The sequence below is a fragment of the Ursus maritimus genome, unplaced genomic scaffold, assembly GCF_017311325.1.
Source record: "Ursus maritimus isolate PB19 unplaced genomic scaffold, ASM1731132v1 scaffold_10, whole genome shotgun sequence".
NCBI lineage: Eukaryota > Metazoa > Chordata > Mammalia > Carnivora > Ursidae > Ursus > Ursus maritimus.
In genome coordinates, this window is record NW_024423344.1 from 1,475,144 (window position 1) to 1,490,774 (window position 15,631).

General features: G+C 32.5%; 1 protein-coding gene across 1 annotated transcript in view; it reads right to left on the reverse strand.

Moving 5' to 3' along the window:
• Positions 1–15,631, reverse strand: part of PSPC1 (paraspeckle component 1) — a 71,529-nt gene that overhangs the window by 2,694 nt on the left and 53,204 nt on the right. The window contains exons 7-8 of the mRNA XM_008692106.2: positions 3,611–3,668; positions 187–356 (exon numbers count right to left, since the gene is read on the reverse strand). Of these exons, the coding sequence (XP_008690328.2) occupies positions 187–356; positions 3,611–3,668 (228 nt within the window). The remainder of the gene's footprint in view (positions 1–186; positions 357–3,610; positions 3,669–15,631) is intronic.

A 15,631-nucleotide genomic window follows, 5' to 3' on the forward strand; every position in this document is an offset into this window, starting at 1 on the left:
CTCTTGTGATATGTAAAAATTGCCTCTCAAAGTCAACATATAACTTCACAAAATTACGTTTCCTTCACTGCATATTGACCCTTACCACCAAAATAAATGATGCCAAATTATGTTAAGTGTGAAGTTACCTTTGGGGCAGAAAAGTATATATTACTGAATACAAACAAAATGTTTATGATACATTACCACTGCTCCATTATCTGGCATCATTGGAGTTCCCATATTTGCAGCTCCTTCTGGTCCCATGGCAGGACCAGGACCCATTGGTGGGCCAGGTATAGTTCCTCTGTTGTTCATATTCATACCCATCATTGGAGGAGGACCTTGGTTACCAGCAGGTGCTGGGCTAAATGCATCTACGCAAAACAATCTATACTTAGAGCTGTCCTATCTTAGTTTAGTAAACATTAAAAATTTAACAATACTTACGCAAACTATATAACAACACTATTATCAATATCACTCTCCTTCTTTGAGAATGGGACACTTAATTATCTACTCTGTAATAGAGTATTACCTACACTACAGAATCTTCATCCCAAAATCAAATGTACATAAACAAATGAGACAACTATCAACTATTTTAGGATATCTGAGACTGTCAAAGCTTGAAAGGTTTTTAAAAAATGAGTACTACTTGCTGTAGTCTGCTTTTTAACAAACTACTCTCTTACAATGGTAACTATACTCTACTAGCTTAAATTAACAGCAAAGGATAAGCACTTGGAAACTACAAATATGTATACAAAGTTCACTAAAACTAACCTCTTGACTTTAATGTAAGTTACTGAACATATCCCAAAATTATAGGAGGTACTATTTTTTAACTTTGAACTTTACAGAAATAGGCAATCTAAACAAAACAACTGAAAAGGGTCATCATGACAAAGCTTATTTTTTAAAAGCAAATATAGATAAAATTTTAATAGAGCTATTTTTATTTTTTCGACATGCTAAAAATTCTGGAAATGGGGACAATCAGATACACTTCAAATTTTTTCATCAAAAAGATATCCACCAGGCCTCATGTTAATTGCAATAGTGTTTGAGCTGAAATATCATATTTATAATGGCCTCAAATACAACATTTTTAGGTTATCTTCTTTGAATTTTTTTATTTTTAAAGTACTCATACTCTTTTCCATTAAAAATTCATAACAAAGACTAACTCCAACTTAAGAGTTTTCTTCTAGTATTTCATTCTATAGGTCAATTTTATGACACTCAGAACTCAATTTCTCAAAAACACACTGTAACAGGAGATGACATTTTCATTCAAACCCAAAACTCTACACAGTATCTAATGCAGCTGACCTCTACATAGGACTGAGCCCAGGGAGCAGCTGGGAGGATAAAATCTTCCTCCCTACCAGTCCCTGGCAATATATATACCACTACTCTTTCTCAACCCAATCCCCAGAAACCTAGCCACTTCATGGGAAGAAATTACTTCCTTAATCCTAAAATGTTCTTGCCGATAATTCGAACACTGCTAATCCAAGAAAATTTCTATCCCCTTAGCATAGCTGTAAATAAAAATGTTTACTAGAATTCCATGACATGTCCCACATGGAAATGAGGAAGAATGGAGACACTATCTTTAAGGAATATTAACTTTCCCTAAAAAGAACAGATCAAGGGATTAGGTTTTTCTTCTCTTTTTAATAAAACATAACTGTTACAACATTTAACTTGCAAGATTCAAATATAACTACACAACTATGGGTATAATAAAATAAATCAAAAATAACACTTCCAACTATCAGTAATTAGAGTCTTATTTCTAGCAATTAAGCTTTCTATCATACAGCTATAATTAAACTAAATTTAAAGATCAAAGAAATGTTAGAATTATCTGGTCCCCTGAAAAGCAGTTTTATAATCTATGTTTCACTTGGGAGATACACTGGTGATACAACAGAAAATCTGCCACCACATTCTATCAATGTAACTTGATAGGATATGACAATTTACTAATTCAACAGTGGCATTCAACTGCATGATAATGATTCATAACTCCAGTAAGCCATTAGGACAAAGTCTGACTGAATAAAATGTATATAGGAGAAAATTAAATGGACTGGACTTAAGGGGAGCTGAGAAAGTGCTCGACTATAATACAGTTCTCTGATGAAATAAAATGCCATAAAAAATTTTAGTTCTCCTAAATTTCTAAGTAAGGAATCTAAAGGTATACTCTCATTATTCTTCTGATAAAGTTGCTAACTAAAACAGAATGTTTTCAAGGTCTCGGCAATATCAGAAACACTTCATTTGCTTCTAATGTTAATGACAATCTAGTAATCATAATGGCATTTTAAGGTACCTACAATCCATAACTTCATACTTACAACCCTTAAAACTACCTGGATTGTATTATATACCATTCCACAATTTACTTTGAAAAGACATAAAATTGAACTAGTTATACGTTACTATATATTCAACTGTGTCTCTAGAACTTATGTACTAGAACTGTGCCTACAGAACTTATTCTTTGTTCACCAATTAATTCATGTATCCATCGTAACTAACTTCACAATTAAGATCTTTATAGGTAAGGGCCATGTATCACGCTTCCTTTGTATACCAGAGATGTTCAGTAACTTCTTACTGGTAGGTAAGAAAAATGACCAAATAAATAGCAATAAACAATTTTAGATGATCTGATTGGAAGTAGCAAATAAACTGCATGAGAAATAAGAGGGAAAAAGGTTGGTCACAGAAAATGTTCATTCCACATATTAGAAGCTTTAAGATTTTTTATTCCATACACTATATATCCTAAATACTACATGCTAATGGTAATGTAATCTTTACAACAATATGTACATTTTGAGTTATGTGAAGATTTTAATTTTGTGACAGCTTCTGTGGGACAATATAAAATGAATATATTAAAGATTTATCTAATTTTTAAGTGTATGACATTTAAATTTACTATTTCCCTCAATAGTGGAGAAGCTAATGTAGGCACTTTCTTCAAACCTTTATATCAGCTCTAAAACTCTGCATAAGCCCAGATGTATGAGACACATCTCATTTCCCAGACATGTCATAGATGCCTCCAAACAGTGCACTTCTGTGCACAATATAGTAGGTTAGGGCAAAATAAGCTAAACATTCAGTAAAATGAATAAAAATAACTCCACTTACACAAAAGGTTACCTTACCAATAAAAATTTATAAAATACTCTCAAGAAGTTTAAAAACACTACAAACTCAGAAACTACCAAATTTCTAAGAAAGGTAAAAAGCCAATTTGAAAGCACGAAATCTGATTTTTAAAAAATGTAACAACATAGCTGCATTACACCATGGAATGACTGAACAGGTTTCACGTTGTATCAAAACCTGGTTACAGGTTTCTTTCATTAAATCTATTAAAACATAATATACCTTTTTAGCCTTTAATGAAACAAAATTCTTCCTTTGCATGTTATTTTTAATATACTTATATTTTTTCCAACTTAATAAATATAAGAGATTTCACCATTACAAATGTTGGTTCCAAATTTTAGTTTGTTACCGATACGTAGACACCACAAACAGTATGTACAATTCCCCAAAGAATTACAAGTTACAGAAGGCTTTTGCTTCAAATCCCTACCTCCCATGTTTATTGCTCCACGGGGACCCATATCACCCATTCTCATTTCCTGTTCTCTCTGTAAGTAAGCATAGTTGTCACAGTCAACCTATCGATCTTATGACTTTACATTTCCCATCTAAAATCAAAAAGAAAAGAATAAATTGGGACATCACCTTCCATTAAAAAAAATTAAAATTTTCCAATATCACTCAATAAGAACACTGAAAAGAAACTTCAGTCTCCCAGGTCTGATATACCACAGTGCTTACAATACTCAGTTTATATCACTAGATTATCAATGTGTCAAATTATAAAATCTACCACAGAATGTTTTTAGTGTTCAACAAAGCAAAGACATATGCCTAGATTCCAAAAAAAGAAAAATCTAGTATTAATAAACACCAGGGCCAATTATTTCTTCCTCCCACAACACTAAAGTCTTAAAAATGACCATTACCCCTTTTATATTCAAATGTATTCAAACATCCAACACAAACCGCTGTGGGGCACTAAGCTAAAAATAAAGTTATATAGATAATTTTCATTGTTAATACACCTTTGCATTTTTATTCAAATACTTGAGCACTGTTTCACCCAAGACCTAAAGATCTGCCATGAAAAGTCTCCACAACACACAATTATTAGAAGTTCAACATAACACTGCTTCCTTTATTTGAACAAGGGTTTTACTTGGAAATCTAAATAAAAGTGTTATTACACAATTGGCAAGTTCTGAAACAAAATGCTCTTGAGGTTAACTGTGATACAAAAGGTCATGCAAATGACAAATTTCTAAATTTCAGTAAAATTCAACTACTTCTAAAAACTCATTTATTAACAGTAGTTATACAGAATTAACTTCAATGAAATCTCTAGGTGAAATTACTCAACATACTGTAATTCAAATTTGTACTATTATTTAATGATCTTTTCCACTATCAGACCAGTGTGTTAAATGTAGCAATCATAAAACACATTTTGAGAAAAAAGTAGTAATGTCTAAATCTTTAAAAAGCACAATTTTTCTTTTAAAAGCAATTCTTTTAAACTGTGCTTAAAATTCCACTTAGTAATACAAAATACCAGTGAAAAACACCTATAAAAGCTAGGGAAAAAAGGAAAAAGCCTATGGTATATGGCAGATAAATGCCACTAAGCAGCAACTAACTGCCCACATCTAACCTAATGACATGCCTCAAAATGTAACCGTTAATGAAGCTGTGATTAAAAAAGAAAAAAATCACACAGCATCATGAAGAAATGTTTGTAACATTATGCAGAAAATGTAAATCCCAAATCTTTCTCAAAACTATTTTTTTTAAACTTTCCTGAAACTAGATTTGTTTCTTCTCATAAAACATTTGGCTGGTGATGGATACTAACTAGCAAAACAGCCAGACTATTTCACAGAACGGATTTGTGATGAAATCATATGGGAAATACTATTTTATGATCACACTTAACACTATCATCAATAAATCAAACCAAGTTGTCATTTTCTCATCACTAGAACCTGATAAAATATTGACTGCTTCAGCATATCCAAAATCTTCCAGGTATTATTTATAGCAATACTTATTACTAAAAAGCTGGTTCCATTTCAACACCACAGTAAAATACTTGGATTTTTTGATGATGACATCTTTGGGGTTTAATTTTTACTTCTGGATGTGCCTTAACTATGAAAGATCAAGAATGCAGTATCTAACCACTAACAGAGGGTAATTATGACAGTCTTACTGTTTGAGACTTAAGTTTTCAAATCCCCCTTAAATATTCTGACATCCTAACTGGATGCCTGTGATTCACTGGTGGGCGCAAAGAGGGAGACAACGTTTTTATTACCTCCTTATAATTTCATCTGTACCTATCATTTTCCAAAATAACAATGTTTAGCTTTATTATTAATAAAGTTCAGTACTTTAAAAAAACTGTTCTTAAATTATTCTATTATTCCATTTTCTTAATAGAATTCTGAAGAGATTAATATGCTAAGTACATCTATGGATTTTTTAAAAGCTTTTATTTATTAAGTTATCTCTACACCCAGATGGGGCTCTAACTTATGACCACAAGATCAAGAGTCACATGCTCTACTGACTGCGCCAGCCAGGTGCCCCAACACTTACGGTTTTTTAAGTCAATTATTCAACAGTGGCCATAAAATTCCCTTTCTGATGCTCTATTAGAAACTGGTTCCAAGGGCATCTGGCTAGCTCAGTCAGAAGAACATGCGACTCTTGGATCTCAGGGTTGTGGGTTCGAGCCCCATACTGGGTGTAGAAGTCACTTAAAAATAAAAGTCTTAAGAAAAGAAATGGGTTTTCCAGTTCTAAAATATCTTTCTTTAAATGAGATAATCAGAATGTCTTACAATAATCCAAATGTCTTACAATAATCCATGCTAATGTAGCATATCACTGCTAAAATACCTATATACACATAACAGCATTTTTCACTAAATACACATACACTCTATTTATTTAGTACTGCTGAAGTTTCCTTAAAGAAAAAGAGTACTATTTTATACAGCTTCACACATTAAGAAAAAGAGATGGTATAATTAGATGACAGATCATTTTTTAACTATTTTAAAGGAGCAAAAGAAGTTTTCAACTTCTTAGTCATATCTTAAGATTTTTTTCTAAAAATCCACTGCTACATTCTTCTAGTAAAATGCAAGGGTGAGAGATTATATTTAAAGGTAGCGGTTAGCAATGAAAATTAAGACAGTACCTCTCATCATAACTTGATTTATCAAATATCAGTAAGGAGAAACACTTGGAAGTTCACTATTAACTGTGTTCCCACCCAAAAAAGCAATACACAAGACCCTCACTTCTATGAATTCTAACATCTAAAAATAGAACTAGTGCACAACACACATGGTATTTTTGGAATACAAATTTTAACGCTTTATTATTTTACCAAAAATTAAGAGTTACGGTTTAACATGAAAAAACTTATATGTAAACAAAATCTCCAAAGACTGCACTGCAATAAGATAATAAAGCTATGATTAAAACTTGGTTTAATTAATTCAATTAATTCAACTACTCTTCATAGCAACCCTATAAAGTAGGTCTACTGTTATCCTATTTTAGAGATCACAAAACTGAGGCACAGCACTGTTAAATAACTGACTCAAGATTAAACTGACCTAAAAAATTCTGCCAAAATAGAGTTCATTAAATTTTTACCTTCACAAAACATCTTCACTTTTTTTTCAAGGATTCTAACAAAGCCTAACAAAAGGCAAGATTTTTAATTTATTCTTACTATATTCATAGGAAGTTGTGCCTTTCCATTAAAAGAATTATACATATGTATTCCTGAGCTTGTCACTGAAGTATGCTTGATTTCCACAGCAGACCAAAAAAGTAGGCAAAGTATGACTGATTTCCAGAAGCACATACCAAAGCAGCATTCCATTAAAACAATGGATCTCGGAGTGTGGTTGGAGTACTGAGTCTGCAAGACCCTTTCAGGAAGTGCACAAATTCAAAACTGTTTGATGTCTTACTAAACATTAGAACACAATTATGAAACTATCATCTAATTGGGCTTTTCAGTCTATCAACATTTGTAGGGATGGTGCACAAGCAACTGGGGAGGCAAAAGTCTTGGTATTTTAGCACAAATCAAGGTACTTACATTCAACTTTTACTAGTAACTATCATTGTTGCAAGGGAACAGCAGGCAGGACAGCAGAGTTGTCTGCCCTAACAACCAGTTTTAAAATTTCAACTAGAATACGTAGATGAATACATAGATGAAGCAGTTAAAATTATTTTTACTGAATCACTACATATTTTTTTAATAATTTATGCAACGAAACAAGATATATACTTAAAGCACTTATGCTGCATTCTGAAATAGGGTGGTTCTTCAAGAAAAACACTCTTATGATTGGGTTGTAAACTGAACAAGATGGCATCTGACAAACTATGATTACTGACTTGTGTACACAGAGATATCCCTTGTTTTTCAAAAGTGTGCATTACGCCACTTGGCTTTTATGAAAGACCTACATTTGTAGTACCTGTTTTTGCTAACCAAAAAAGGATTTTCGCTTTTATGGAGAAAGGGAAAAAGTGAATATAAAGTTCAGTGTGTTTTGCAGCAAGCAATTTAAGAGGCAGCACAAACCTAGAGCAGCAAAAAGTGCTACCACCACACTACTTTCCTGGGAACTATACTTAGCATCTCAGCATCAAGCTGCCATAGCTTTGAACTACGTGTGAATATCTGTGCTTTATCTAGATTTATTCTGTGCATCAGTTAGCAAGTTGTGTACTAAGGTATCAGAGAAGCCTAAGAGGTTATAATTTAGGTTCAGAAACTCTCCAAGCATTTTTCATAGAAATATTAATGGTAATTGCTTCTTCATTTTATGCCATTTTAGATTACAAAAGGTATCAAGGGAATGTTATACTTTGGGATAGCATTTGGCAGACATTTTCTGACAACATCAGTGGTTGATATTAAGAAATGTGATTTGTTTTTAATTTTGTGTAATAAAATACATTAAAATTTAGAAGATGTGCATAACTCAATGGATTAGTATTTTGCTAATATTTGGTATAGTCAAAATCATGCACAGGTAAAAACAATCCATTCAAAGTTCAAGCAGCCCAACGGATTGCAATGCAATGAAAACAACTGCAGTTTTCTGTAGTATTGAACAAAAATAACCACAATTATCTGAAAAGGTTAAAATATACCCGTCTCCATTTTACTAATTACTTATCTAAGTAAAGCCAGATTTTCTTCATGCACTTTAACCAAAAGAGCATTCTGCAATAGATGGAATGCAAAAGCAAATATGGGAAGCCAGCCATTTTCTATAAAGCCAAACATACATTAAACAAATTTACAAAACATCAAGGAGAGCTGCAAAAATGTAAAATAAGGCCAGTGTTCCCACTATAACTCATTTTCTTTCAACTTTCTCTCTTATTTTCTAATATGGTAAACACTGATATAACAAAACAAAACAAAAGCTCTTAGAGGTCTTAAATAATTTTTAATAGTGTAAGAAAATTTCAAAACCTGAAAGTTTAAGAACCAATGCTTTTAAGTTCCAGTCAGTATTTGCTCATGAAAATAAAAGTAGAAAATCTACGCTAATGTAAAGTAACTAAACCAGTGCAAAACTTGACATCATTTTACGTAGAATAGGATCTTTCCTTCAATACTTAATACTCAAAATAACAACCTGTGAATTTAAAGATACTGTAGTTTATTTTTTTAGATAACCAAATTTTAAGGATTCACATAGTACACAAAGATAAGGCTAAAATAAAGTATGATATGAATTTAGAGGTTTAGAAAACAGTGAACTACATAAATAATGACAACATAATGTCAACCGAAACATTCTGTAATCAATGATAAAGATATATTCATTGACACTGATTAATCTAAATTCCTGTTTGAATGAATGCAGACTTAATGACCACGATCATCGTTCTTTAATCTGTATGTATCTTTCACGTACATTTCTGAAGAAGCCTCTAAGGGACTGTCAAAGGATTACCATGTACCATCTGGGTTCAATGTCTTGGTAAAGAAATGCTAAAATTCCTGATGTAAAAATACTGACACAGAACATTTAAATCTACTAAAGGAAATACAATTCTAGAGAAATGTCTTAAGTTCTGGGAAGTAACAAGATTCAACCTTTTTATAATTAAGGATTTCTAAAAATATATTTAGTACTTGGAAACGTCTTTTCCTTCACTAGAAATGTTTACATGAAAGAATAAAGATTATTAGATAGCTAGTCAAACTTTCAAGAGAGAAATTAAACTACTAGCAGCTGAAATACTATCTAACAAACAGAGCATACGTGGAAGTAAAAAATGGAAGAGAATCAATTACATGAAATATTAAGAAAATAGGTATAAAGAAAAAAATTTCAAAATAAAAGGTAGGCCTCTTTGCCAAAAATTACTCACTCATTTAAAAAGTGTTACAATACTGAAGGGTATGAATCAATAAAGTAATCTTTTCTTAATAAAAATGAAGTAAATTTAAACTAAAAAAGGAAGTAAGACATGTTCCCACTGATATAAATAATAGCATACAAACTTTCAAACATGAACAGAGAATGCTTGGAAGACTTAACATTTTTATTTCAAGTAATTAAAAATAATAATTTCCAAACCATACTACTACTAGACCCAGGGCGGGGGGGAGGGAGTATGTTTTAGGCAACCTAAGACAATCTTTCAATAAATACAATCTATGATGGTTTTTTTACCCTCAATTCGAATACATGCATTCCATGATATCTGCACCCATGAATACTGGGGAAATGTTCCTCAGTTTTATGACTGTTAAAATGAAATTTTACACCATCTATCACTGGGGAATTGCAAATTAAGACAACAATGAGATAACACAACACACCAATTAGAATGGCCAAAATTCTAAACACTAACAATATGTAGCGCTGACAAGGATGTAGAGAAATAGGAATTCTCATTCACCGCTGATAGGGATTATAAATGGCATATTTACTTTGGAAGACAATTTAACAGTTTCTTACAAAACTAAAGATACTCTTACATATATACAATCCAGCAACCATACTCCTTGGTATTTACACAAAGGAGCTGAAAACTTATGACTACACAAAAACCTGCAGATGGATGTTTATAGCAGCTTTTTCATAACTGCCAAAACCTGGAAACAACCAACATGTCCTTCAGTATGTGAATGGATAAACAAACTGTGTTACATCCAGACAATGAGACATTATTTCGCACTAAAAATAAACAAGCTATCAAGCCATGAAAAGACACACAGTAACCTTAAATGCTTATTACCAAAAGTCGATATGAAAAGGCTACATATTATATGATTCCAACTACGTGACATTCTGGAAAAGGCAAAACTATAAAGACAGTAACAGAATCAGTGGTTGCTGAGGATTAGGAAGGAGAAAGGGACGAAAGGCAGAGGACAGAGGATTTTTAAGGCCGTGAACTATTATGCATACCGAAATGATGGGTACACATCATTATACATTTGTCAAAAGTCCACAGAATGTCCACACCCAGAGTAAACCCTAACATAAACTGTGGTCTTTTGGTGATAAGGATGTGTCATTTTGATAGTGAAGGAGTCTGGATGTATGTTGGGGGAAAGAGATATATGGGAAATCTCTATCTTTGGCTCAATTCTGCTATGAATCTAAAACTACTCTAAAAATTAGTCCATTAAAATTTTTATTTATTTCCTTGTCAGAAGGAAAGAAAGAAAGAAAGAAAGAAAGAAAGAAAGAAAAGAAGACAGAGAGAGAGAAAGCACAAGCAGGGGGAGCGGCAGGCAGAGGGAGAAGCAGGCTCCCTGCTGAGCACGGAGCCCAATGTGCAACTAGATCCCAGAGTCCTGGGATCACGACCTGAGCTGAAAGCAGATGCTTAACCAACTGAGCCACCCAGGCGTCCCTATTAAAATTGTTTAATGTTTCTTTTTCAATAATCAATTATATATATGAATTTATACACTACAAGTTTTAGTCACGAATAATAAAAATTTGTTACTTGTTAAATTTCAAGTCAGAAATGAGAGGAAACAACAAATATAAGTAGGGGGACTTACAACTTAGCTCACTATATTCATTAACCTCAAGACAAATACCTCTTAATCTAGATTCACTCAATGTATTTTTAAAGCCTGGTTTGGGTACCTTTAAAAGATTATTCTGGTATCACTGTCAAATTCAGGAATTAACTGGAGCTTTTTAAAAACTAGGGTAGTTTTCTAACTGAAGATTAATTAAATCTAATTACATAAAATCAACATGTATCAAGAGACCGAAGGGAATAAGTATTTTAAATTAATTTTTTAAACAAATTCATATTCAACTGAGAATATTTTTAATCATATACCCAAGGGACATTTTCAAAATTACCATTATCATCATCACTTTTCAATTGTCATGGCAAACTCTGAAGAGATGCTCTTAAAAACTGAAATTGATTAAGAATATTTATTCTTCAAATTTAGTTATTTTATCCTAAACTCTTAAAGAAATCAGCCACGATGGTATCAGCTACAGCACAAACACGATATTTTGAATAGTATCCTGGTAACTGGTTTGCATTTCTTCACCCATAACCTCTTAACCAGTACATTTCCTTAACAAAGTCAAAACAACTATCATGACTGGCCAGACCAAGGTATGAGAGATGAAACAAAAGGACAAATATAAACTGTACAAGAAGAAATGCCAAATCGGCCCTATCAACAGAAGAAAGCAGTAGAAGGAGCAAACAAAAGCACATGCGCTCTAATGTATGAAGAATTAAAGTATGTATTTAACGGGGAATCTTTTTGTTCGTGATACTGGGCATTAAACAAATTGTTTTAGTAGTATGGCAGAAGCTTTGACATTTTAACAAATTATGTATTTTTCCTAAGTAGATAACTTAAAGCAACAGGCACAATTATAGTAATTCTAAAAATATTGAAATGGTAACTAAATAAAATCCAAATGTTTAAAATACACAATTATAAGGGAAACTACCATAATAAACATGTTAATGGTTTAAAAGCAGAATTTTAAAAAGCAGTAATAGGCCAAATGAAGAAGTTACTTTGTGAGAAACATGGTAAATTTACAACCAGGAAACAAAGAATTTGAAACGTGGTGTACAATATAGTGCAGGATATCGTAAGACAAAGTATAGGCAAACTTACCCATATACTTTCAATTACTTGAAATTTTAAACAGAAATAAATGCATTTCATCAGCAGAGCATGCTCACAAACCCAAGTTCCTACCCCCATCACTAACAGATAATAACTACACAGAGATATTAACATTCACATTTATTTAGTCTGATTTGGTATAAAACTCTGACATTTCAGGTGATACTACAGACCTTCATGTCCTCAATACAAAGTAAAGAAGATATTAGATGGAGACTGACCTAAAAAAAAATTTTTTTTTACATAATTACCTTGTAGAACTACTTCTGTTTGAGGGGGGCTCTAAGTAGAACATTAAGAAGTCATAAAAACAGAAGAAGTTAAATTTTTGTGTTTTCCTAGACTCTTTTTAATTATTTAATACCTAAAAATTCTTATTATTTATATCACACATATGTGACATCTCAAAAAGTGTTTACTTTAGGCGAACATTTCTATTTGCCAATCTTGACTTTCCTCTTCTCCAACCCCTCAAGAAAGGTAAACATTAGGTGAAAGATCTTACCATTCCAAATAAAATAGATTAGAAGAACTTACCATTTCAAATGAAAATACATGATGTATACCTACAACACAGTGGATTAACAAACCAATCATACCAGTTAAGAAAAAAAAATCCAAAATAAGTTCCACAACAGTGCTGAGGATACTCAATGCACACTTCATACTCCCTAGCACAGAATCTTTCTCCAAACTCTCAAAATGTTTTAGCTGTACCTCTGTCTACATAGATACTCTATACCTTTAATACTCTACAATCCTCAAAGACCTGACCCTGAGCTTGCTTCACTTCTGTGTCCTCCATGGTACTCAGCACTCTGTTCTGAAACAGTAGAACAGTGACCAAATTTTCTTACTAAATAGAAACCTCTAAATCTTCCTGTAAGTCTAACACTCAGATGGAATATTCAAGTGCGATCCAAATATTGAAAAGTTAGGTGTGCTGAAAACCAAACACAAAAAATTGTTATTTGACTATTTTTAAAAATTTACTCTTCATTATGTGATTCCATTATAAAGTCTACAAAAATATATCAACAGTCTTAATACCACATATGTTTCAAAACTACAGATGTTTGACATCTGAGACATTAATATTCAATAAATACCAAAGTATGGTGACCCATATAGAACAGTGAAAATCATATGACTGAGCAGCACTAACACTGAAAAACAGGACGCCAAATAACTATTTAATTCTCCCAATTTTTGTCTAAGTAACTACAATATGACAAATACAAGACTCTCAAACTCAAAAAATTCAAAGAGCTAAATTAGTTGGCAACAAAGTCAGAAAAAAAATTAGAATGCAATGTGGTTAAGTACTAAAAAAGAATCATACTGAAAATGATACAGCTGAGGTGCACAGTCAGAGAAGGTTATGCATGCACTGAGTACATTGTCCAGGAGGAGAAAAGAGATACAGAAATTTTCCTGGATTATAAGACTCTCTGAAACACTAATGGAAGGTAAGAAAAAAAAAGATACTAGTCCTCTAATATGACACAGAAATAATTAAGTACAATAAAGTATCTTTGGGTAAAGTGTGTACAGAGTTTAAGGGAGACTCAGTAAGCATTTCCCTTTGGAATCATTTGGAAGTCTTTTAAATATGAATGACAAAACTTATTTATAATCATAACATACGATTGGAACAACCATACACGCTGCTTTGCCTGAGACAGCCTGTTTTCTGCCTGCTGTTTAAAAAAAAAAAAAGTAACTTTAAATAGTACCCACATTCAGTTGTCCCAGTTTGAATGAAAATTGTTGTGTTCTCCTACATATGATTAGTTATTACTAAAACTATTAAAAAATCCTTTGAGAAGTTTCAAAGAGAAGTGAAGTGGTCAAAGATTTCCACAGCTGGTTAAGACTGATACATATGTTCAATCCAAATACTCCCAGCTGTCAAAATCCCTAAAGATCACTTCCAAAGGATATGAAAACTTTACAAATGTAAATAGCTACTGATTTTTGTTTTCACTTGATTACAAAAATCTAATTCCAATTATTCTCCATCCCAAATATCCAGAAAAGTTCCTGGCTCACTGTAAGAAACACATTATTTTAGTAAATAAATAAATGAAAACGTTAATAAAAATCTGGGCACAACTAGAGCAGTATACGGGAAACCACTGCAATATAACTGATATAATCAATTTTGATCTTTATCATCATATCCAAATCACTGGAACTGGGCTGCCATTACACTAAGCTGCCCAGAAAGTCAAACCTAAATCTGACAACAAACCCTACAGCAAATAATTCTTCAGTTATTTACACAGAATAATGAAGATGCTATAAAAATTCTTTGTGAATTATGTCCTTTGTTTGAATGCTTCAGGTGTTCAAACTTCCAAAAAACAATCTTCTTCTGCAATACAATCAAATCACTTGTTAGAGCTAAATAATTTATAGAAAGATAAGTAATGGCCAGGTGGAAACCACAAAATGGCAACTTCTCTCAAAAATTCAAAAATCATTTCAGAAAATGTATTTGTACCTACTCGTTAGTAATTAATGATTAGGGTCATTTCTCTCTGCCAGCACCTATTAATGAAATTTTATTACTGGCTCAAGTTTCTGTTTTGAGTTTTGTACATGGCACATCAGGGAAAGCTGGGTTATAATTAAGTCAGAGAAAAGAAACAATGCCCACTCCAGAAGCAGAAAAAAAGACTAACAAAGAAATGACTGATTAAACAGGCTAAATCTGGCAATACTGATCAAGAAAGGGTAACAATGAAAGAACAATGCTTTATGTCTCTACTAAGAAAACATTTGAAAACTCTAGATAATCAGCTATGCGGCAGTGATGCTTTATCAGTTCTTTCAATAATTTTTGCTCTGATTTATAATCATGACTACCAATAAACCTTCAGGACACTAACTTGGATTCTTCAGGAACCTTGATTCTAGAATATGAGGTGCTCTGTTCAATGAGCCTTCTAAAACCACTGGAAAAAAACATATTAATTAATAAAGTTGCATTTTAATTCACAAACTCTTTGAGTTTGGTTAACATGAGTCACTTTTTATAGATTACTCCTAACTCTCACACTGGACCTAGACCAGGGGTGGGCAAACATTTTTGGTGAAGGGCCAGACAGTGTGTATTTCAGGCTTAGCAGCCCAGAGAGTCTTGATAATCTCACAGAGTTGTGTCATGACTAGTCAATCTACCACTTCTGGACAAAGCAGCCATAATCAAAACATAAGGACAACTGTGTTCCAATAAAACTGTTTCAAAAACAGGCAGTGTTCAGATTTGGCCAGGCTTACCCCAGTCTGTCAACCCCCAGTCTAGATGAA